Source organism: Pectinophora gossypiella, chromosome 3, assembly GCF_024362695.1.
Source record: "Pectinophora gossypiella chromosome 3, ilPecGoss1.1, whole genome shotgun sequence".
Lineage (NCBI taxonomy): Eukaryota > Metazoa > Arthropoda > Insecta > Lepidoptera > Gelechiidae > Pectinophora > Pectinophora gossypiella.
This window is the reverse complement of record NC_065406.1, coordinates 15,878,370-15,903,050: the sequence shown is the minus strand read 5'-3', so window position 1 is coordinate 15,903,050 and position 24,681 is coordinate 15,878,370. Positions and strand designations below refer to the sequence as shown.

General features: G+C 37.5%; 1 protein-coding gene and 1 long non-coding RNA gene across 3 annotated transcripts; both read left to right on the top strand.

The window, feature by feature from the left end:
* The first annotated feature begins 2,404 nt into the window (after positions 1-2,404).
* Positions 2,405-24,369, top strand: LOC126382191 (uncharacterized). 2 transcript variants are annotated; one of them, XR_007569035.1, is made up of 5 exons: positions 2,405-2,705; positions 6,064-6,137; positions 19,689-19,811; positions 22,922-23,098; positions 23,179-24,369. It is a non-coding gene; the product is annotated as an uncharacterized LOC126382191 (long non-coding RNA). The 2 variants fall into 2 exon arrangements; XR_007569034.1 differs by having other exon boundaries at positions 22,922-24,369.
* On the top strand, positions 13,513-16,387 carry LOC126382179 (U-scoloptoxin(19)-Sm1a). Its single transcript, XM_050031967.1, has 3 exons — positions 13,513-13,679; positions 15,165-15,311; positions 16,216-16,387. Exons 1-3 carry the CDS (start codon positions 13,604-13,606, stop codon positions 16,347-16,349), a joined length of 357 nt encoding a protein of 118 aa, XP_049887924.1. The 5' UTR covers positions 13,513-13,603; the 3' UTR covers positions 16,350-16,387.
* Positions 24,370-24,681: the final 312 nt, after the last annotated feature.

The window sequence follows — 24,681 nt, the reverse complement described above, 5'->3', positions numbered from 1 at the left end:
CTACGTCATAAGTTTAGGAGGAAGAAAATGGTGCAGATGCGGTAAGGGTACTTAGTTACCTACTTGCGTTTCCGAGATTTATGTGACCTAACTTGCATTGCGAACATCCATAATGCTTTTTTATAGCTAATTGTGTGAAAATTTGAAATTTGCACCAGGTACGATTGAAAGAACGAGAGAAACATTTATGACTTTCGGACACCACAGACACAGACAGACAGGTCATTACATTCAACACAGGACAGAAACACGGAAATCAATCGATTGAAAGCGGGCTTTTTAATTCAGGTTTAATTTTGAGTTCTGTTAATTTGTTTTTAAAAAAAAAAAGATGTTTTTGTCTTGTTTTAGTTTGTAGCGTCCTTTTATAATAAAAAAAATCTAAGTTTCTGTGTTGTGTTGTATTAAGTTAACAATTCAAACAGCGAATTCTACTCCTATTATATAAACTTAGGAATTCGTTTCGTGTTTTGTTTTTCGTGCTGTTATTCTGACAAAAAAAGTAAAAAAAATATTGTTTTACAAAAACACGAAACTCTTCATAGATTCTTGTTCCGATGATTGATGAAGTTATTTCAATCAAGGTAATTTTTCAAATGGACAGCTAGGTGAGTCTGTGTGCTGAGTAGCTTTTAATGGCATTTTATTGAAAGATCGCAGAAAATATTTATTTATTATGTAGTCTTCCAGATTGTCACACTTCTGGGGGTCTAAAAAAGCAATTGATGCTAGGGTGTGATTCTCTTAGGCATTGAAGTGTGGTAACAACACTGCAATACTTTTACAAACGCAAATTCAAAAATATCTTAATTCAATTGGTAACATAGTTTCACTTTGAACCGTATTTTTTTTTAAATATAAGTAGGTATTTCTTTTTGTCGAACGTCTCATCTGCCTTAAACTCCTAGTTCTAATTCTATATAGCCGAGGAAAAGTAGCTTCAAGAAAATCCTAGGCACAGTGTCCTAATCAGTCTTGAAAAATGTGATAATATATACGTTCAGTGATTTTGCTGCCTAAATACGTAATCTCATCCACAAACGTCGTATGGAACTGACAGATGTCATAGCCTGGGCTAAGGATAACATCGAAGCAATTCATCTAAAAAAGCAATTTTGCTATTTGACATAACATAACAACATAACAAATACTTTATTGCACAAACAGGAAAAAACAAAATACAAAACAAAAGAGAAATAGAATTAGTACAATAGGCGGCCTTATTGCTAAGTAGCAATCTCTTCCAGGCAACCTTGACATTTGTTTGCATTGCGCACTTCCTTTCATATACGCAAATGACAAATTGCAATATTGCTTTTTCAGATGAATTGCTTCGATGTGGCCCTTTTTAACCGCCCTGTAGTTGCTTTTAGAAAATTTATTTCGTAGCTCTCCTTATACTAATTTATAGTGTACAGCCGTGAATAAATTATAACTGGAAATAACAATGCTTTTGCCCCGCCACTAATATAAAGATTAAATAAAAGTTACACAGCTCTATAAAAATACGAATTTCGTAAAAAAATCTCGACTCAAATGCTAGAATGAATGGCGAAAGGAGCAAGTAAAATAAATAACAGAAAATATCCTTGTTTATACGGGGACATTCGCGTAATCCGAATTTATTTTATTTAGTTGCTAAGAAGGAGTGATGGGGTCTGAGCCTCCCGAGGCTTGATACCATGAATTAAGTATTAGGGTCAAATGACGTTGACATTGATTACAATTTTACGAGTGTATCCTATCGGTTTTTGTTTCCAGTTTTATGAGTGACCCTTGCCTTTGAGAAAGCTGAAAGTGACCACTTTAAGAATGTGAGAGGGAGCAGGAAAGTAAACACTGAAGTCTTTTTAACCTACTATATTATCTTAAAATGATTTTACACAGCACAAAATAAAATTAAAACCTTAAAATTCAAATTGGAAAAAAATTAAGGCTTCAGCGACGCGCACCCACTTTTTTCATACCACTCGCTCTTATAGTCTGTTCAACCGAATACGTCTTCAATCACTTCTTTTCTCTTTCACACACCTATCTTGCATATCTTGCATCTCTGTCTCACGTACCTGTCTCTCTCTCTTACTCGTTTATCTTCATTATCTTACTCTTTTACCTACACTTTTATTCTTCCCACATTTTAATAATATGTTAGAGCACGAATGAGGTACTCTGATCCCAAGTTAACAGGGACCTTTGTGGAGGACGCATAGCGCTAGTTAAACGATGGCTCACTGTCACAGATCACTTTTATTGGATGTTCTCTGTACGGAGTTCAACACGAGAATGGTACAGCAGGTGTGGTACGGAGGACACCTTCGGGGCATAGAGCCTGGTGTAGGCGCTGTCGCCGCCCGCGGTGACGGGCGGGGCGCGGAGTTAGGCCACGACGGGCAAAGCTCCCCCTCCGTAGTCCGGTGTCGAGCCGGTGGGTGCCGCCGGCGACTCAGCACACCAGGTGAGTCCCTGTTGAGGGAGACCCGGTGAGCGACTCCAACCAGACTGGTACAACCAAGGCTTATCCCTACTACCGTACCTTGCACGTGTGTCGTAAACAAGTGTTGTTTCTTAGCTAGCCGCACGTGCTGTTTACAGTTAATATAATATTTAGGTTTCAGTATAAAGCTGTTGCGCTGCATTATAAGGCGATTCTCACACTGCCCCGCATGATGCAGCGTAGCGCGTGGATGCGTGTTCTTCCGTTGCTTGTAAGTATCTCCGTTTGTATAGAAAACACGCACAGTCTAACACACAGAAAATGCATCCGCATGAACGTGCTTGGAGAATCGCCTAATAGTATACTGACATTTTTAACGGCCTCCGTGGTTCGTTTGTTGAGCGTGGGGCTCACGATCCGGAGGTCACGGGATCGAATCCCAGTGAGGAAATATTACTTACTTTAAGATCCCTAGGTTGGTTAAGACATTACAATCTGATCACCTGATGGTCTAAAAGTAAGATAATCAGTGCTTCGGAAGGCACAAGACATTGGTCCCGGTTACTAATTACTGATGTTAATTACTGACACGAAGTATGTATTCGTTACATAAGTCATGTCCGGGGCCTTTGGTGAGGTTGGTAGGTAATCCACCTCACAACCCGCGCGATAAAAGAAGATGAACATAACATACAATATAATAAATCACAAATCATCAATCGGGTTGAATTTGCAGTCTGGGTCGCCTGTTCCTCAGAAAAAGTCAGATGATGATTCCGTGTTAAATGGGGACGGCCTAGTAGAAAATCGCTCATTGTCCTTTAAATGTTCTTGATACTGCAAGGATTAAGAATGTTTTTATCTTGTAGAAGGCATTTATGTACATTAAATAGTCCTTTTTCCTTGAAGTTTCGTCTGCCAAACAATGACAAACTTTGCGACGTCCATCTTGGGTGTAATTAAGATAAATTGGCGTTTGTTGACTGTTCCTGTTTCACGTAAATGACTGACAATTTATTGAAACGTCGCTTTGATTTGGTAAAATGTGATAATGAATGAATTTTGATGATGAAAGAGTGGATGAGTTTGGGACTAGAGTTGGACTACTAGCGAACGTGTTGTAAACAGTGCATTATATATAATATTTTCATAACATATCACGTAAACGGCTTCCGTGGTCCAGTGGTTGAGCGTTGTACTCACGATCCGGAGGTCCCAGGTTCGAATCCCGGTGGGGACAAATCACAAAAATCACTTTGCGATCCCTAGTTTGATTAGGACATTACCGGCGGATCACCTGATTGTCCAAAACTAAGATAATCCGTGCTTCGGAAGGCACGATAAGCCTTTGATCCCGGCCATTACTTAATAATGTAAGCACGTAGTCGTTACATGAGTCATGTCAGAGGTCTATGGCGGCTCAGTAATAACCCTGACACCAGGGTTGATAAGGTAGGTATTCCAGCTCACAACCCACACGATAGAAAAAGAGATGCCATGTATCCCAATCGGGGTAGTCAGAATTACAACCATGACTAGATGAACTGAGTGTACTGTAGTGTAACCAAACGCAACTTATAGGAAAACCGAAACGCAAATGGTACAGACGGCCATGTTGACAGTTGTCATTGAATAATAAAGATATAAAAAAGGTTAACCTATAATGCGTGGGTATAGACTACGGACACCTCTAAAAAGACTGTAAGACAAAGCTTTATGATTTAGCGGGAAATTGGCTATTATTACGTAACGTACATGTTGTAACAAAGATTTTTCATTTTTAAAATAAACCAGTGCTTCTATCACATCCGTGTTTAATTAATATTAACAAGAGAACAGAATATACTACACTGAGTACCTACACCTCACCGAGCTTTCTGTTAAACCTATAACGGGTACAATTCCGGCTCCCCATTTGAGAAGCAAGCCGCTGAACCACAGGACCCAGTGACTTCACATCAGTTAGATGCCCATTTGATTCGCCCGGGTTATTCATTCATTCACTCACTCATTTTAAAATTAACAGCTGTCATTCTCCGTTCCTTTTCGGCGGGTAAGAAAATGACAGGAATAACTTAAAATAAAATAAGATGGTGTGTACTGGATTCAGCACTATTATTTACACTAATGAACACCAAAGACTTGTGCTGAAACAGTTCAATACACGTAATTAACACCCTGAAGGCAAGTGCTTTGTCCTATGACTAAGTTACGATCCACTGAAGAGTGAAACAAGTACATTGCCTATTCATGTGGATTGCGCTGCACGTTTGTTCGCTAATTCATAGAACTAGCTGTTTCTCCCGACTTCGCTGGTGTAGGTAATAATTAAAAAGTAACAACATTGCATTTAAATTACACATTAAAAATATATAATAAATTAATAAAAAACGAATAATTAATTTCATTGCATTGTTTACTTTATTTTGTTAGCATTGTGTTTAAATGCTATAAATAAATGTAATTAAAAAGTAAATTTAATTTTGTCTTTGTTTGACAGCTCCGGACATGTCCATCATAGCGCAGTACGGAGAATGCGTGACTTATACATACATCGTGGTTGGGTTGGAATAAAAAAAAGAATACCGGCTCGGTCTCCAAACCACTGTATTCGACTTTATAAGCTTGAATTCATATTTGGAACACATGGTTTTCTGTATTTGTGCCTGGTTTACGACAATAAACTCTCCTCTGTTACGTGGGACTTAAGCGACGCAGCGAATGCTATCTAAGTGGATAAACGCGGTACGGCTATTGGTCTAAAGCCTCGATATAATTCGATCTGCGCGCGATACGTTTGCCGTGTTGCTACAATATGTTGTAGGATAAACCAACTTCTCCAAATTTATTCTATTTACGGTTGCATCGTTCAGAAACGATGGTTCTGCCAACATCAAGTTTCCGAACAAAATTCTTATTTTAAAAATAACTTTCGATCGGTTAAATTAAAAAAAAAATCGGTGGATAGTTCAAAGGTGCATATCGAACCTAAAAGGACATGCCAGAGCAAAGGCCTAAACGTATAAATCGGTTTCTATATTGACATTATACAAATCCTATCCTATGATTGGTTGAAATTGACAACTCTCGTAATTTCATTTCTACCTCTATATAGCCAATCATAAGGTTAGTACATTGTATTTAAAGTACTACGTACATTTAGTATGTAGGTACTATCTAAAATACACATGATTCTGTGTCACGAGTAAGAATCTGTACGTGACGGAATGAAGGCCTTCGGTCTTATCGTATAGATTGAAAACAGTTCTTGATGGCAAGTGTGAGCCGGAAAGATCATAGGTATGTATTTAAATAGTATCAAGGGCTTAAACTGACAACGTATTGGACATGTTCAAAGAAAGCATATATAGACGACTTGCTCTTTTTCGGAAATGCTCTCTTGTTCTCTTTGCTCTTTTGGGGAAAGTAGACTTACGAAAATATGATTTGGATCTTCTTCCTCTATCGTGTGGGTTGTGAGGTAGTTTACCAACCCCATCAACCCTGGTATCAGTAACCGTGACCAATGGCGTAACGTCATCATCTTACTTTGAGACAATTAGGAGAGCCTGTAATGACCTAACCAAACTAGATATGACAAAGTATTTTTTGTGATATCTCCCCACCAGGATCCGAACCCGGGACCTCCGGATCGTGAGTCCGACGCGCAACCACTGGACCACGGCGGCCGTATGATTTGAATGTAAGTGGTGTCTTGTATGATGAATTTAATTTATTTTAACAATGATTTTATATGCCTTTCGAAGTATAGAATTATTCGTTTTTCTGACAAAAAGGTGGGTCAGGGTGCAATGTGTAACCAAAGAAAGGACGTCCCACAAAATGTCCCTAATGTGTCCCAATGTGTGGCTGGAACAAGTCTTCTGATTTCTTGTATGTATGTGAATGTTAAGATGAAGAAGTGCAGTTATGCAATGTCGTGTATCCACTTTAGAACACTATAACACTGACATATTTAACATTTAATGAGAGTTAGAGTTTGGTTGGTCAAATAGGTTAATGTGACATGGTACTAAAGAGACCGCGCACAACATAAAATCAGACGCTTTCAAAAAAAGATAACAATTTAAACCTCCAGAGTAATTCCATCAGAAGTAACAGTTGTAAATCTGAAGGGAACGGAGAGTAATCTAGAGAAGCGGTTTGAGGCCATAAAATGTATTAGTTATTACGGAGCTATGTACAAGGACAAAGATTTGCGGGATTTTTGGCGCTATCTTACTCCTAAGGGCAGCAATTACGCAAGAACGTTGCGGTTTAACAGCATCTCTGTAGAACTCCTGAGTGGCGCAAGGTAGGAGATTACTGGTATTTTCTTCCAGGCATCATGTAGCCATAGAGGCAGCCAATCAGCTCGCGACACCAAACACTTCAGGACCCCGATACCGACCCCGCCGGCGTGGTCGACTATTTCCCTCAATAAGCACTTATCGCTATCGACCCACTAGGGTCAATTAATTCTTTCAATTATTTTACCTCTCAGACGACGCCCTGAACTGAGGCTCGCGGCCAACTGGGCACCCTCAGGCCTGTTGTCTTAAACGTTGTACCGGGTGAGAGCCTTTAGCGCTGCCTATTTGTCCGGCCAAGTAGTTAATGCCATCTGCGGCAAATCTACAATAAGTCACGTCAAAAAAAAATGTACAGTCATCTTATATGAAGCAATAAATTCTGATGATCCGTTCGCATTATTCCCCCCCATACCCCGTTAACCCTGTGGTAGATGCAGAGATGATAGAATAATTATGATGTGTAGATTCTTCTTCACCTGATTGTCTGAAAATGTAAGATAATTCTGTACTTCGGAGGGCTCGTTAAGCCGTTGGTCCTGGCTATTATGTGTCCTGTCTCGGTTATTAGACATAAAAACACCTCCACCAATCCGCAGTGGAGCAGCGTGGTGGAGTATGCTCCATCCCCCTCCGGTTGATTAAGGGGAGACCTGTGGCCAGCAGCGGGTATATAGACTGTTTGCGTTATGTTACGTTATGGTCAGACAGGCATTCGCTTCTGTGAAAAACTGGATCTGTCAAATCTTCGGGTTAGGTAATTGGACCCGTGAAAACGGGATAACGCGAGGGAGATGATGATGATGCATTATGTTTTTATTTATTTATTTACACTTCACGACTTTACAGTGCAGAAGCACCAATAAAAAAACTTAAATACTTTTTATGTTCTCTCTCTTGTAACTTGCACCAAGGAGCCAGTGATGGTTATCTTTTCAGTAAATTAGACGCAGTACTGAGAGAAGGGTTGGGTTATCTCACCCTTTACGCGAGAATGCGGGCGCGTTGTTTATCCGGGAACATGCTATTACAATGATGATTAATGATGATTGTCTACAAATATGACGATGATGACTGTTTAAATACTGTTTTCATTTTGCTTTTGGACTTTGACGACTTTGGGACTGTTTCAGGTCCTGATGAAGATGTTTGATTTATGTTAAAGTAATCAATTATCAGTTAGCACTTTAAATCTCCCGCTCTTCCTATATCCATGCCCATACATCCATTCATTCGTCCCAACGAGCCAATTCGCTCTCTTCCGAAGCGGTCGTCAAGTGTGCGTACGGACATCATAACATATTGTGTTAAAAAATCATAAAAACTACCTAAGTGACCATCTCCAGCTTCTAAACTTCACCGTGAACAAGTAATAAGGGGCGCCCCTCAGGAACAGCATTCCAGCCAAGACAAGTTCAGAGCCTCATCACACGTGAGTCCGTTTCCCTTTTCCATCTTTTAAAGTGCTCACAACCCGACAAGGCAACCCTTTTGGATTTACAGTCGTGAGCTATCGAAATCATTAACAATTGAAATGCTTATTAGAAAACCCGTGATAATTCTGGGGGCTAAAGTACTACAATGATGCAATTCATCTAAAAAGGCAATGTTCATAATCTCCCCAAGGTCCGCTTACCTAACCTGAAGATTTGACAGGTCCGATTTTTTTCTAAAAAAGCAATGTTGCAATGTGAGTACGTTGAATGTGTGTGATGTATGTAATAATAATAATAATAAGATAATAATAACCTTTATTGCACAAAACTTACAACAACACAATGACAATATATTATAGTTAAACAATAAAAACAAGTGCAATTACAAAATAATTAATGAATTAATTAATTAATTAAATAATTAATTATTACTAATGTGTATGTTGACATTGCGCATTTTGTTGAGTAACATTGCTTTTTAGATGAATTCCTTCGATATGGCGATTTGATCTCCCCGCTGCAATTGGATTATAGTATTTAAGTTTATAAATTATGTAATACAAACTGGATTAAAAAAAATATAAAGGAAAGCATGAAACAGTAGGACTAGGGTTTTCTGGGCACGTCTTTCCCTCAGCGTTACAGATTCCGATGTGGTAGTAGTTTTACAGCTAGTTACATAATAATTTAATTTTCGACGTTCAAAAAGCGCTAACTATGTAAGCCAATTTTGAAAAATAAATATATTTGTATTTTGAATTTTTGAATTTTCAAAGAACGCATACTTACATCATCGTGTCACGGTTTCGAATCCCGGTTCGGGTTTTGACGTTGTGGGTTACCCGTAACGGGTTACTATTGGGCACATGACTCCCCTAACCTCCACTTTTTAAAATCAGAACGGTTCTTCTAACTTTAATTGCATCAACCACTTCCTTATTTGAAATCAGAACAAAACCAACATTATAATGTAATAAGTTTTCAACTCAGCAATAAATTCAAATAAGAAATGTTCCATTCTTCACAGTTTATAAGAAATCTCCACAGTTTCAAGGCGAAGCAACGAAAATGACGTTAAATAATTCAGTAACATTTATCCGTCTTTTCTGTTTGTTTCTTATAACTGAATTAAATTTTGCGGCCGTAAATAAGAGGTTTAATTTCCGTACGTTCTTCGTTTTTTACTTTTTTTGCAACACAATTTGTTTCTCACCTTGAGAAAAGAAATTAGTAAGTACTTTAAAATCTTCGCACTATAACCTATTTGCCTGTTAAGGCGTTGACAGTGTACGGTACACATTAATATGTATATACTTTGGTACCATGTCACATTAACTTCTTTGACAAATTGAGCTGTAAGTCTCACTAAATGTCAAATATGTTAGTGCGACAGAGTCCTAAAGTGGGAACATTATATTGCTCATGACTGTACACACTCCCACAGACAAACCGAGGAATTGGTTTTGTGGGGTTTTTATTGTACCAATATATGAAAAATATATTTTTTTAAATAAACATTTTACTTGCTTACTTACAATTGATATTTCATAAAGTACGAAATCTTGGAATGAACTTATAAATTATGGTTTATATACGTTCATTAATACAATACATTATCCATGATCCTTGATAGCTTCTATTTGTTTGAAGAAGGCCTGACTTACATCGTAGTATCACAAGTTCAAATCACGACTCGGTCTCTACTTTGTGAGTTCAAATTCATGTTTGAATCATAGATAATAATATCATGTGGCTTCCAAGATTAGTGCCCGGATAATGGCAATTATAGCGAGGAGCGGGTGTGTAGAATATACTTCTCTGCCTACCCCTTCGGGGATACAGGCGTGATGCTCTAATGCTAGGAATATGATGTGGTTTGAATATTGTATCCTTGATCGTAAATAGCATTAAACAACAAGCAACAAGCATTTAACAGGAAAAAATACATTTTGAAAACCAAAAACATATCATTAAAAATAAGGAAACGGTTTATTAAATCATATAATATTTGGAGCATTGCACTCTATGGAAGTGAAACGTGGACTATGACACAGAGAGACAGAGAGATATTGGAAGCGTTTGAGATGTGGTGTTGGCGAAGGATGGAGGGTATAAGCTGGACTGAAATGGTGTCAAATGAAAAAGTGCTGGAAAGAGTTGAAGAAAAGAGAACCATATTGAAGACTATAGAGAACCGGAGAGGAAATATGATTGGCCACCTGATACGACACGATTCATTTATAACAAACATTATAGAAGGAAAAATTGAAGGGAAGAGAGGAAGGGGTAGACCTAGGATAACATTTATGAAACAAATAAAAGAGAAGGTGCAGGTCGTGTCGTATCGGGTGGTGAAGGTTTTGGCGGGAAGAAGAGAGGAATGGCGGTTACTCCACCGACAAGAGCGCAGCTTTTAAATAGAGAGAGAGAGATCGTAAATATAAGATAACCTTAGTTAATTTCATAGTTTATTTATTGCTTCATGTACATACAGCAAAATTTAATTTCTGTTGTTGCAAACTTTGAGCGGAATGCGTGATTGTCAAAATAAATAAAAATATAGCTATAAATAAGACAGAACTCAAACGGATGAATTTATTTATTAATTGTTTGAATAAATTGATTTTATTATTTATTAATAGAAACTTAGTCTTAATACACATAGATACAAAATCATAATTAAATGATTTATAAATTAATCCAACATTAATGAATTAACGTCTATGTGCACATGCGTCTACAAATAAATAAGTGATTTTGGATCGTGCTATAATTATATCATATATGTCATATTTTTACTATTAGAAATTTATTTGATCATGTTGTAATTAATTAATTTGTATATGTATTAATTTGTTTAGCTTGTATTGTGTCAGTGTATTATGCTACCAAAAAGCCAATTGTAGTTTCCATTGTCTAGAAATGGCTTGTATTGTTTGGTGATTAAGCAAATGACCACTATGCGATAGGAATTTAATCGTTGCTAACGATTCCCATAGAAAACTCATTAAGTTCTTCAGTTACTTCACAAATGTATTTTGGTGTTACTGTACGTAGATAAGATCACGCCTGTTTCTGATTGGGGTGGGTAGAGATCACGGAATTCCAGTTACTAGGATCCTGCCACACCACTTTCCAGGAACAAGAACACCAAACAGCCTTCATGCGTTCCACTGCTTGGCACATGCCTCTGTTTTAATTCGATTGCAATAAAATTTGATTGGGTTTTTGACGAATAACAAATTAAAGATTTCACCCTCATAAAAAGATGCATTTGAAAATATTTTTGGCCGATGTCTTTTAGTCGATTTTGCAGCGGCATGAATTAGTCTTGAGGAGCTCGGTGGCGCAGCGGTAAACGCGCTCGGTCTGCGATTGTTGAAGTAAAGCAACTTTCGCAAAGGCCGGTCATAGGATGGGTGACCACAAAAATAAAGTTTTCATCTCGAGCTCCTCCGTGCTTCGGAAGGCACGTTATGCCGTTGGTACCGGCTGCATTAGCAGTCGTTAATAACCATCAATCCGCACTGGGCCCGCGTGATGGTTTAAGGCCCGATCTCCCTATCCATCCATAGGGAAGGCCCGTGCCCCAGCAGTGGGGACGTTAATGGGCTGATGATGATGAAGTATTAGTAGTTCTGCATTTCGTTTTTAACTTCAAAGTGCACGAAGACATGAAGGATGTAGTCATTATCAAACAACATAATTAACTAAGGAAATATATTACCAATGTCGGATAAACAGATAACTTAATAGCTCCATTCCTGTAGAATTTAAATACCATATTACTGCTGATTCCGGTACACATCATTTAATTTTATTTTAAGTTATACCTGTCATTTTTATCGATTGTTCAAAACTACCGATAGATGGTATTGTTGTATGACGATGATATTGATCTAAATGAAGTATCTATAGTCAATTTGTCAATGATTTGACAACGTCTAGTCACTACACATCACTAGTCTACTGACTACCAGTGATGAGCTGGGCGGTTAAAAAGGCCACATTGAAGCAAATATTATTGTTATTTGACATTTGTTTGCATTGCGCACTTACTTTAGTATGCGCAAATGCCAAATTGTTCCTGTTCTCGGGAATGTTGGCACTTTCCACTTTCCGGCAGTAAAAAGGCGCACAACTTATGTAAACAGAGATTTATTACCTAACCTTTAGGCAGATAATACCAGAGTACAAAAGAGACTTAAACAATTTTTAGCAATGTTTTTATGTTATCTAGATTAAGAATACACTCCACCGACAAGAGCGCAGCTCTTAAATAGAGAGAGAGAGAGAGAGAGATTAAGAATGAGAATGAAAGAGAGGCCGTTGTTGCGTGTTGCGTTTTAAAGTCTGCACAAAGCGTGACATGCTTGCTTTTCAGATCAGCCCCGATAAATGGGAGGACCTGGCCAGTGACCAGAACAAGTGGAGGACGTCTTTAGCCGATGGGTGCAAAGCACACGATAAAACCTGGTTCCAAATTCTAGCCGACAAGCGCGAGAGGCGACACAGAAGTGAGAGGGCCTATTTACCACCTGTACCGTCACCGTCAACTACAATGCCAGTCGTGCGGCCGCTACTGTCGTTTTCGCATCGGACTTTACAGCCATTTTAAAATCTGCCACAGAAACGCTGTTTGAATCATCTGATAAAGATGTAAAAGCCTGAGATGATGATGAGATTAAGAATATAAATAATTTTATTGTATTTAAACATTGTCGCATTGGGACTCTACCTGTAGATAATGATCTAGCAAACTTAATTGAATTTGAAAAAGGAAAGCAGCCTATGTCCTTACAACTAAAGAGATTTACAATGTCAACATTCTCAGTTTGGCAGCAGACGCGGCACTTGTATTCATACAAACAACCTCCTTTTACACAAACACCACACATTGACGTTATCGTACACGCGCATCTATGTGTCTGACGTCTGTCGCCATACGATTTTAGTCTAAACTAAGTTCGAGGGGGGTGAGGTAAACCTCGCTCAGACGCTGGTGGGGAGCGGAGAGTTGCCGTTCTATTATTCGTTATTCTATGACAAGACGGTGACATCCGCCACTTTCACGCTCATCCACCCCGCGTGATTAACAGTTAAACGTTTTCTGGTAATTGTCATACGTCAGTACCTCAGTCAATCCCACCCCTGAATTAGTGTGAGCGTATTAACATGCAAATTAGACGTCAGACTAGAACATTAGTAAATTACAAAAGACATCCATTAAAAAGATAAACTAAACTGGAACCATAGAGGAAAACGTGCGTAAATAGTGATATCGTGTGAAAAGTATTACCATAATGCGGGCAAATAACTATAAATACAACGGTTTTATCAATCGCGTATTACAACATATTGGTAACTTGAAGCGTGCAGTTGCTTGAAATATTGCGTTCGAAATAAAAAAGTGAAATATTATTATGTTCTGGTTAACAGTGTTGTGTTTGGCGTTAGTCGGAAGTGTGATAACTAATTCTGTTTCCGGTTACAGTGTCAGTAAGTATTTGTTCTAATACAGATATAACTCTCATCCGTGATATGGTGGGCAGAGCCTAAAGTAGTCGATTGAATAAATTTTAGACACGAACTATATTACACTGGCATTACTTCAGATGTGTCTAAAAGGTACCAGCAGTGGAGCTGCGAGGAGGGATAATATTACGTACATTCTCAGATCGAATAATAAAAAAAAAACTAGAAAATTCCACTATTTTACCGTGTTACATTTAAGGAATATTCCTAACGTCTAGAAAAATTGTCTGTAATGACTAGTTGCAGAGTAAAATATTTACAAATAGAAATAAAGAGATTGCTACATTTGGGCTTACATTTATCAACTAGCGACCCGCCCCGGCTTCGCTCGGGTGCAATGCTGAGGAAAAATTAAATTATTTACGACATCAAATTCAAATTCAAAAATATCTTTATTCAGTAGGTAACATAGTTACACTTTGAATCGTCAATTTTTACACAACGAACGTCTCATCCGCCTAAAACTACTGCAGCTTCTCACAACCTGTACAGCCGGGGAAAAGAAGCTGCAAGAAAAACCTCGGCACAGGGCCCTAGACGTACTTAAAAAAAAATAATAATAATATTGGTATACAATTGAGTAATTTAGCTGCCTAATATCAGTTCTCAGACAGTTAATCCCATGCATTCATATCTTTTAAATAATCACTAACTTTATAATAACCTTTTTTGTAAGTAAAGTTTTTGTTTAACTACTGTCTTAAAACAGTTGAAAGGCAAATTCTGAATGTCAATGGGAATCTTATTATAAAAACGTATACATTGCCCCTTAAAAGATTTAGTATCTTATGTAATCACACTAAAAACCTCAAAAATAACAGTATTTCTCCACTATTTAATGGATGTTATTATACATATAAATCTTCTTCTTCTATATATTAAAAAAACCGCATTAAAATTCGTTGCGTAATTTTAAAAAATTAAGCGTCTTACATAGGGATATATGGACAGAAAAAGTGACTTTGTTTAAACTATGTAGTGATTAAATAGTTTACCATGCGCGTGAATTTTGAAAAGTGTAGAATTAAATATTTTTGTTTGTTGGATTCGTGCCCGGTTAAAGGCAATAGGTTCGCCCATTATTACATGGGACATAAATATATCCATCTTTGGACTTCGTATCAACAGTGGCTGCAAGTTGTCTTTGATTACTTGTGGCTCTGCCCACCCCATTAGGGATTACGGGCGTGAGTTTATGTATGTATGTATGTACATAAATATAGCTAGCGAGGATTGGATTCCACTCTTCTGCCTACCCCTAGGGATACAGGCGTAGTGATGTGTTGTGTTATTAAATATTTTAGTAGTTCAATGTGTTTTTTTATGTGCAGCTAACGGTGCGGCTAGCCGCAGAGCTGGAATTTAATTCTCCCACAATTTATGTTGTTGTGATATAAATTATTATAATTAATTGCAAATGTCATCACCTTTTAATCATCATTATTACAGATAGCGGAGAACCATTCAACGAATTACCGTGTACAACTCAAGGAGGTATTTGTGTGCGGGCCTTCGACTGCCCTGAAGGGAAATTAGACCGAGTTAAAGGCCTGTGCCCTCTTCAACAAAGAAATAATGTGGAGTGTTGTCATGGAGGTACGAAGACATTTTATCTTATAATATATAGATATACATACATACATAAAAATCATATCTACTCGCTTTGCGATATAGTCTGTAATTAAGTTAATCATATTGCTATCAAGAGACCGACCTATAAATTTGGAGGTTAGTCAAGCAGCAAATAATTATGAGAATTGTCAATGACAGTAATAAAATGTATGAGATTGACATGTCACTTTATGTCAATTCCATACATTTTTGTCAGTGTCACTGTAGATCAATATCATAATCACTCGCAACTTGGCTGAAGCCCCTGGACTGTAAAATTCTACATTCAAAAATATTTTTTTCGGTAGGTAACATAGTTACACTTGGAATCGTCATTTTTTACGTAACGAACGTCTCATCCGCCAAAAACTACTGCAGATTCTCATAACCTGTGCTATACATACTTATACGCTTTTATACAAGGTTCATATACGTAAGGCTCAATGTCCTTTTAGGGCCTTATCTCACTAGGACACTATGGTGGGACAACTTAAAATGTATGTAGTTGGTGGCATTTTTTGGTGGCACGACTGTGACGGCGGCGCCACTGAGGTGTCATAGTGAGATATGGCCAAAAAATCCAATCTTAATTTGACTATTGTATCTGAGAAATTAGATCCTACGAGATTGAAGATAGAACATCATTTTTATGATCACATTTGCAGACATTAATGAGACTGAAATCCAAGGAGTTTAAGTTACTTATTATTTTGGTGGATAGTCTGTACACATAGTATAATTGTAATCGTGCAGGAATTATTTAATTTTGAATTTAAATTTGCATGTTGAATTGGAAATAAAATAAGATTTTTGAATTTGAATTTCGAATTTGAACTCGAATTAGAATTAGAATTTTGAATGTGTTCACATTTCTTTCTCGTATTTGCAGTTGCACTAAGTGAGACAAGATGCCGAAAGAATGGTGGTGAATGTATGCCTGCGACCTCTAGATGTCCTGACAGCCTTGTATTCCAACGGGCCACGGATTGCGAGAAAGATCATAAATGTTGCATTTTGATTTGATATAATGACAATAAAATATTATGCTTTATAAAGGTAAATATGTTTTATTTCCATAAAACCACGAGCTGCACGTGTTGCGCCCGAGCGCACGGTGAGGTTGCCCATCTGCTTATTATATTATCTACATTACTTGTTACTAACATAGCATGTAAGTTAGTCATACTAACATATCTATGGACTGTAGTCTGAAAATAAATGATTTTTTTTAAATAAATCATGACATAAGTAGTCTGTGTGTACAGATTTCCTGATTAGGATCAACCGGAGGTGACATTGAGATCCATTTGATACCGTGCCAAAATATAGCATCACGCCTGTATCCCAAAAGGTGTAGGCAGAGGTGCGTAGTATAAACACACCCACTCTTCGCGAGCTAAGTTTAACTCCCATTTAAGGGGGGGCGAGCTTGTGCACAATAAATTTCAGAAAACCACGTCTATGATCTATGATCTAAACAGCGAAAACGTCAACCACGCCGGCGGTCGATAGGTATATTTTTATTTTCCCTTTATAAAGTGTAACTCAAAAATTTTACAAAACATTAGTAACAAACAAAACATTAGAAATTATAACTTGAATGTACTGAAGGACTGCTCTCGTCAACTACAAATTACTAAGCAACAAAATACCTTAAACACTTTAATTACATTTGTATACATTTTCGCGCCTTTTGTGTATTTTCACGCCTCCGAGGCCGCCATTGTATTGTGGCCGTTGTGAACGCGAACGCGCAATTTGCTTGCTAAGTTTACATTTGAGGACACTTTTAGGGATATGCCAATTAAAAGATATTTTCGCTTTAAAAATCTTGGTTCCGGTGGGTTGAGGTGACGCTGGCCAAAATCCGCATGACCCATTAAACCGCGTGACAGTTCGAAGATTTAAGAATGGTTCTAGATTACAGGCTGATCTCCTAATTATTCCAATGTAAGATGATCCGTGTTTCGTTAACGCTCAATCATTGGATAAAAGATAAAGATAAAAAAATGTTCATATATTTATAGATAATAGTTACGAAGGATCACGGAGGCCGTTGTAAACTTAAATATACAATACAAAAACCTAATTAAATAATACAAACAAAGACTATTTTTCTAATAATTTATTATTTAATAATCAAATAAGTATATCGTAATAAAATTATTATTTATATTACCTAATGCGTTCCGTATTACACAGCGAAGCAATATATCAAGTACGAAACTGAGGCGCGTCAAGTCGACTCGTGCTATCGTATTTCGATCAATTAGTAACGCTAGTACGAAACCCTTGAGATATAATTATCGATATGTCAAGATTGTCGAGTGCTTGTCGTCGGTGTAGAGAACGGATGACAGAATTAGATAAAGATAGAACACATACAATTGGCGCTCGGAATCTTTATCGCGGTAGGCAGAAATAAAAGTCGCTTGGAGGCGATACGCAGCCACTTTTGGTAATGGAGTTCTGAGATGAATAATCACAATAGAATAGAATAAAAATGTTTTATTACGACCATGTTCCTACAAAATGTGGTGTTATAAAAATACAGAAGTACTTAAGTATTATAGTATCAACATGGAGCCGGTAAGGGTACTGCGTTAAGAGAAGAAAGACAGAGAGTAAGAAACAAAGGAAGAAGGCAAGAGAAAAAGAGAGAGAAAATAAAACAAAGACACATACATACATACACATACATAAACTCACGCCCGTAATCCCTAATGGGGTGGGCAGAGCTACAAGTAATCAAAGACAACTTGCAGCCACTGTTGATACGAATTCCAAAGATGGATATGATGAACCTTATGGTGATAAGGGATCAGCCTATCGCCCATAACATTAGTCCATCATGTTAGAGGACACAATCCCTCTGTCGGTTTTTACGACATGCCCGGGAAGAGAAGCAGCTGAACGTGTTCTATGTTTTTATATGCTCCCAGAACAGCATAGAAGCAACAAAGAAACAAAGAAAAGAAAATAAATAAAACAAAGAAAATATTTATTATTATCACAATAATACATTATAAATAAAACCACGGCCGTAAAAGGCGGCTCCACAAGTAATCAAAAACAACTTGCAGCCACTGTAGAGATAAATTCATAAGATGGATATGATGAACCTCATGGTGACAAGGGATTAGCCTATCGCACATGACAACTGTACAACATGTTAGAAAGCACACAATCCCTCTGTCAAACTATACGACATGCTTAGGTAGCTAATCGAGTTTTATGTTTTTTATTCGCTCCCATTCCAGTACATTCCAGTACTGCTCACTGGGATAGCAATAAACGTCATAACAATGAACACCTTATGAGAATCTGTCTTTTGAAGAACGAAAGAAATAAAGACAGGAAACCTACAGAATATATGTATATTATAATAATCGTTGTGATTTCCAACTTAAAATTGTCAATATTCAAATTTAATGTGTCCATGATTATATCAACGGGGATAAGATAGACTACAGAAAAATAAACTATACATAATATAATTTTAAATATTATTTTTATCAGATTATAAACTTTAACACAAAATTATTCACAATTTATCTTTATTTTAATTATGTATAAAATGATTATATTTTTTTTTTCTTAATTTTATGAATACCATTATTTTGGCCGTTAGTGTAACGCAGACAATGTTTCGTACATTACCCTTAGTAGACGCACCTTCCTTCAAAATGTACACGTCATTTGTACATTATAAGCCTTTATAACAACCGTGTTTATCATTTATTTTTAGTTTGTGGCTACTGTGTTTACTGACTCATATCTTAGGTTTTTACACGTTATATAGTCAACAACGTTAAAAATGAATATGATGCAATACATAAACGACCGATGATGGTATACCGAGCATCAAATCCATCTGTTTTTTTGGTTCCCAGAAATCCTAGTCCAAAGTAAAAATATTTTATGAATATCTCTAGCATTATCCCGTTTTCTACATGGTCCGCTTACCTAACCTGAAGATTTGACAGAGCCGGTACTTATAGAAGCGACTGTATGTCTGACCTCCCAACCCGCGACAAAAAACCAGCCCAATTAGGTCACATACCTCCGAAAATGGTTTTCTCGGGGACGTGGGTTTCCTCACGATGTTTTCCTTCACCGCTGAGCAAGTGGTAATCGTTTACGATCCAAACATGAATTCGAAAACAAATTCGACAATCATTGGAACTTTAGGTCTGTCCTGCATTCGAAACTGCGACCTCAAAGTCTCAAAGCGAGAGGCAAGCGCAAACCAACGGCTCAATCCCCACATGTAGGTAGCTATTTCAAGACGTTTACCTCAGATTATACTACAAGACATTTCAACTAAAACTACTAAGCTACCACCCTGCGGTTATATTTCAGCCGAAATACCAACATCCATCTGAGTCGGAGCGACTGCAGCGAGTGAGCGTAGCATTAGTAAGAAATACGATGCAAGCGATGTGAAGGCGTCGCGGGCTCGCACTTGCTCAAGACAGGTGAAAGGTAAAGGCAGAAGCGAAAAATTAAAAAAAAAAAACATCACGTCACCAACGCTCTTGTCGGTGTAACATTCTCCAAGCTACTTTTTTAGGGAAAAATAGGACAGTGGTTTTCTTTCTTGCCTTCCGCCCCGCAGTAGGTACTCCGTCTGACGCGAGTGGGACTCCTGACTCCTCTTCTCCGCCTCTGAATAGTACTGACAGTTTTCGTCAGGTTCCAGGTCACAGTCCCTGTGACTCGTCTCTTCCGTCCTGCATTGCGTTTACCGATGGCTTCTATCTCCGCGTCTACACCCGTATCCCAATGGCAAGGGTTTTATGTTAGGTCTGGGTCTATCTGAACTCAGCCATCGTCTCAATTCGGCCTACTGAAGTAAGGGGTGACCCCGCAGCAAGAACGCGCCGAACAGGAATTGCCTCAGTGGAGGGCAGAGAACATGACTCTGTCCCCCTTGACGCCGGGTCCATGGTTTTGTATGAAACCAGAACAAAAGCCGGAAAAATGCATGAAAAAATTAGGAAGTCATAAAATTGTGAAAAGAAAATCTGTTCCACGGACCGTCACTGTCCACGAAGGTATTCACTGTAATAAAAACAGCATTGCAACTTATTAGTAAGAGAGAAAAGTTTAGTTAAAACTATTTTGTTTATAATATTTCACGAAATACCCATCATATTGTTAGGTTAGTATGCAATAAGATGCAGGAAAAAGATGAAAGGTAAAAGCAAAAAAAAAATACTTAAATCATTCAAACAAAGGAATATAATATCAACAATAATTTTTGTATTAGTTAGCTAATTAAAATAGATTGTCTTTTTACAGAAAGGAAACATGAAAAGAAGTCCAAATTATTGCTAAGAATCGTCTCTGGGGCAAAAACAGAAGCTTCTTACAGACTTAATTCCCACGAATTCCTTTTGGTATATTTTTGTCGTTATCCTATATAAACAAACTGTTTTTGTTGCAAAACTCTCTCTAATTTAGCTATTGATTAGAGCTATCGATAAAATACCAACATTCAATAATTATGAAATTATGTTAAATAAGCGAACCGTTAAATTCATTGAACACTATGAACTTAAATTAAATTGATAATTAATAATGTTGGTAAAGTACATGAAGTAGTTTTTATTAGATACACGCTAAAAGCTTTTAGCTCATGTTAATACTAATGTTAGTCCAAATAGAATTTGCGTTGCACCCGGCGGTCGTATTAGGTTTATACATAAACACTCGTATATTGCATGTGAGGAGATTTAACTGTCGCGTAGTTGCAAAGAGAATTAACAGGCAGCTGATGAAATGGTTGAAATAATGGATACAAATAATTTATTTAACAGTTTATTCCACACAGAACAGGGGGTTAAAAAGGCAATTCGAAGCAATTCATCTAAAAAAGCAATATTGCAATTTGACATTTACGCCTATAAAAGTAAGTACACCACAGAATATAAAAACAATAAGACAAACACAAGACGGACAAAAAGATTATTTAAAGATGATTCAATTAGTAATGTTATCAATGTGAGAATCAAAAATAAAAGAAATATAGAAACCATGGTTACGAAGAATGTATAGAACGTGCGGTGTAAGCCGCAAAAGTGTATTAGATTATCATATTTAATACCTTAATGAAATTTTAATTGTACAGCTTATATTAATCCGAAGTAAAAACTGGCTAAGAACAAGAAAAGTTATCCTCAAATTCGCATTTAATTTTTAACGCGTGTAGAGATTTTGCTCGAGACAGAGACGGAAAGGAAGGACGGGATAAGGAGAAAGAAGACGGGATGGAAAGGGACGGAGGAGGACCTCTTGCCCAGCAGTGGGTCACGATACATACATACTAATTTCACGCCTATTTACCACTGGGGTAAGTAGAGACTATGGAATTCCTTTTGCTTCGATCCTGTCACACTTCTCTTGTTCCCTCCACATTCATCCATTGTTTCATACACGCACGCTGCTTCCTTTTCTAAGGACATCTCCAATTTGGTCAATGTTCGTCCTTCTAGGTCTTTCTCTGCCATCCCTAGCACGAACCTTCGCCTTATACACTGCTTTCATAATTCTGTTATCCTTCATCTGCTCTACGTGTCAAACCAACTTAACATTCCCTTCTCAATCTTAGTCACTATATCGTCTTTTACACCACATCGCTTTCTACACACAACGCACACAATAAGCTAGACATCAAGAGTGAAACTACACAGGTAAAAATATTTAGAGAAGTCACTTCCACACGTGATAGAGGATAAACATGAGCTATCATGGGTAACCATAGCTAACCTCATCATCACCAGCCCATTAACGTCCCCACTGCTGGGGCACGGGCCTTCCCTATGAATGGATAGGGAGATCGGGCCTTAAACCACCACGCGGGCCCCGTGCGGATTGGTGGTTATTAACGACTGCTAATGCAGCCGGGACCAACGGCTTAACGTGCCTTCCGAAGCACGGAGGAGCTCGAGATGAAAACTTTTTTTTTTTGGTCACCCATCCTATGGCCGGCTTTTGCGCAAGTTGCTTAACTTCAACAATCGCAGACCGAGCGCGTTAACCGCTGCGCCACCGAGCTCCTCCATAGCTAACCTACTTACTACGTATAGGTTTCTACCTATTCTTGGTTCTCCAAGGATATGGTATAGTATGAAACATTAAGGCTAACAGAAAACAAACACTCCGAACTATAATAATTAATGTACACAATTTTCCTTATGATAACTTAATATAGAAACATCTAGAGTACCCAGTAATGCACACATACGTCCTAACCTAACAAAGTCCATTAACTTATCATCGTATTACCTACATTTCTATTAAATTCCAGAATAACACTGAAGTAGGAAAACTAACACTTCAAACAGAACACCAGAGTCAAAGTTTATTAAAGCAATAGAATTCTCGACCAGAAAAAGGGAAGTCCAAAGAAAAAGTGGGTTGTTGTCGAACAGGCACTTTAAAAATGGACTTCAAGGCTTCAATTAGTACAATCGTCAGTTCCAAAGTGCAGTTTATCAATCTGTCCTCACCGAATGAAAAAGGGGAAAAACACCCAGTCATCTAGTTTAGGACTTTAATTCAAGTGAAAGGAAACTTTTCTTATTTTCCAGAAGTTTCCACGGAGAGTCCGCCTGATTAATGGTTGCTGGCGAAGAGATAAAAACTATGCGAACACTTGTGCAGTGTTTTCAAAAGGATGCTCTACAACAGTTTCAATTTTGAGTCGTTAATGATTTTCTCGTCGATTCAAAGGATATCGTATCTTGCCATTACAATTGATTTTGCAGGTGATTGTTTTACTAGAAGTAACCTAGAAGTTTGTATATGAAAAAAATGTGTAAGTACTTTAAAACAAAATACGTTTCAGGCTAATTGTAACGCAGTCTGTAAACTCAATAACATTCGCTTTGGGAATCGATCGAACACAGTGTACCTATATGGTTTGGTGCGCCAGATAGTGTAGTAAAATACGGAAGAACAGTAATCACACTTATTTATTCTGGTATCAAGAAAATAACACTTAACTTGGTAAACACGTCCGATGTCGACAAGGTCCCCAATGCAAGAGAGCGTGTATCAATCCGTCCGATTTGACAACCCCATTCTTGTGTTGCCATTTATGGAAAAATGTTTTATAACTGTCAACGAACTATTCAGCCTAACAATAGATAGATAGGTACTACAAAGTATTAGATTCAAAAACTCAGAATTTTCTTTTTTAAATTAAATAGTTCATCATTAAAATGGTTCTGGCAGAGCTAGACGTAGAAAGACGCACGTTGACCAAATTGGAGATGACTTAAGAAAAGGTTCAGTACGATCTACTCTGAACCGGCATGCGTGTATGAAACGATTGATGAATGTGGAGAAAGCGAGAGATGTGTGTCAGATGCAAATCGAATTCCATAGTCTCTGCTTACCCCGGTGGGAAATAGGCATGAGTTTATGTATGTATGTGTATGAAAAATGATTGGGTTGATTGAGAGGAGGCCTATGCTCGGCACTGGAACATATAAAATAATGTTTATTTTTATGTTGTGTTGTCTTTAAAACTATTCAGTTATATTTATTTGATGTGGAGACCCCAGTCGAAATACATACTATCTGTGCATTTTTACTGTATATACATTGTATTTGTCTTTCTCTTTCTTGCTGATTTTGTTCCATTATCTTCGCCCCAATTCGTTAATACCGTCCAAATCCATTCCTTCACTCACTAAGTACGCTTCACGAGGAAGCACTTAGTCTCCTCATTTCATATTAAGCCTTCTCAAATTAAAGGAAAATATTGGCAATGTAGTCACTAAATAAAAATGTAATATTGGTGCCTATTTGGGTAGACACTTTAACCTATTTTTTACTCGACTGCGGAAATTGGAGATGTGTTTGACCGCTATGTATTCATGTACAAATGTATGTATGCACATATGTTTCAACCTAACTTCTAAACCACTTGTCAGAATTTAACAAATGAGCTATCACTAGAAGCATCTTGACTGTCCGATGGTTATAGGCTACGTGACGTCACGCTAAATTCAATGTGGCGCCCTCTAGAGGGCATAAATAAAGGACAAAACAATTTTTTTTCGAGTTTTTCGAAAAAAAAAAATATAAGACAAGTAAATAGGTGTATTTTTCTGAAATTTTTCCGTATAGTAATGTAATAGTAATGTAATGTAATGTTTAGAAGATTGCCGTGGTCGTATGCTAATCTATCCTAAGAGTTTGCTTACCACGGCATACGACCACAGCTATCTTCTAAATGTCATTATTTGGAAGAATTTCACAGAAATACACCTATTATCTTGTTTCATACTTTTTAGAGCGTGATTTTTTCGTAGTCGGGTTTTAGTTTTTATTTTGTATTATT

Excerpts from the sequence above, each read along its gene's own strand:
- LOC126382179 (XM_050031967.1), top strand. The coding sequence starts at position 13,604 with ATGTTCTGGTTAACAGTGTTGTGTTTGGCGTTAGTCGGAAGTGTGATA. Across the intron at positions 13,680-15,164 it reads TGTTTCCGGTTACAGTGTCA|ATAGCGGAGAACCATTCAAC; the intron begins GTAAGTATTTGT and ends TCATTATTACAG. Across the intron at positions 15,312-16,215 it reads TGTGGAGTGTTGTCATGGAG|TTGCACTAAGTGAGACAAGA; the intron begins GTACGAAGACAT and ends TCGTATTTGCAG.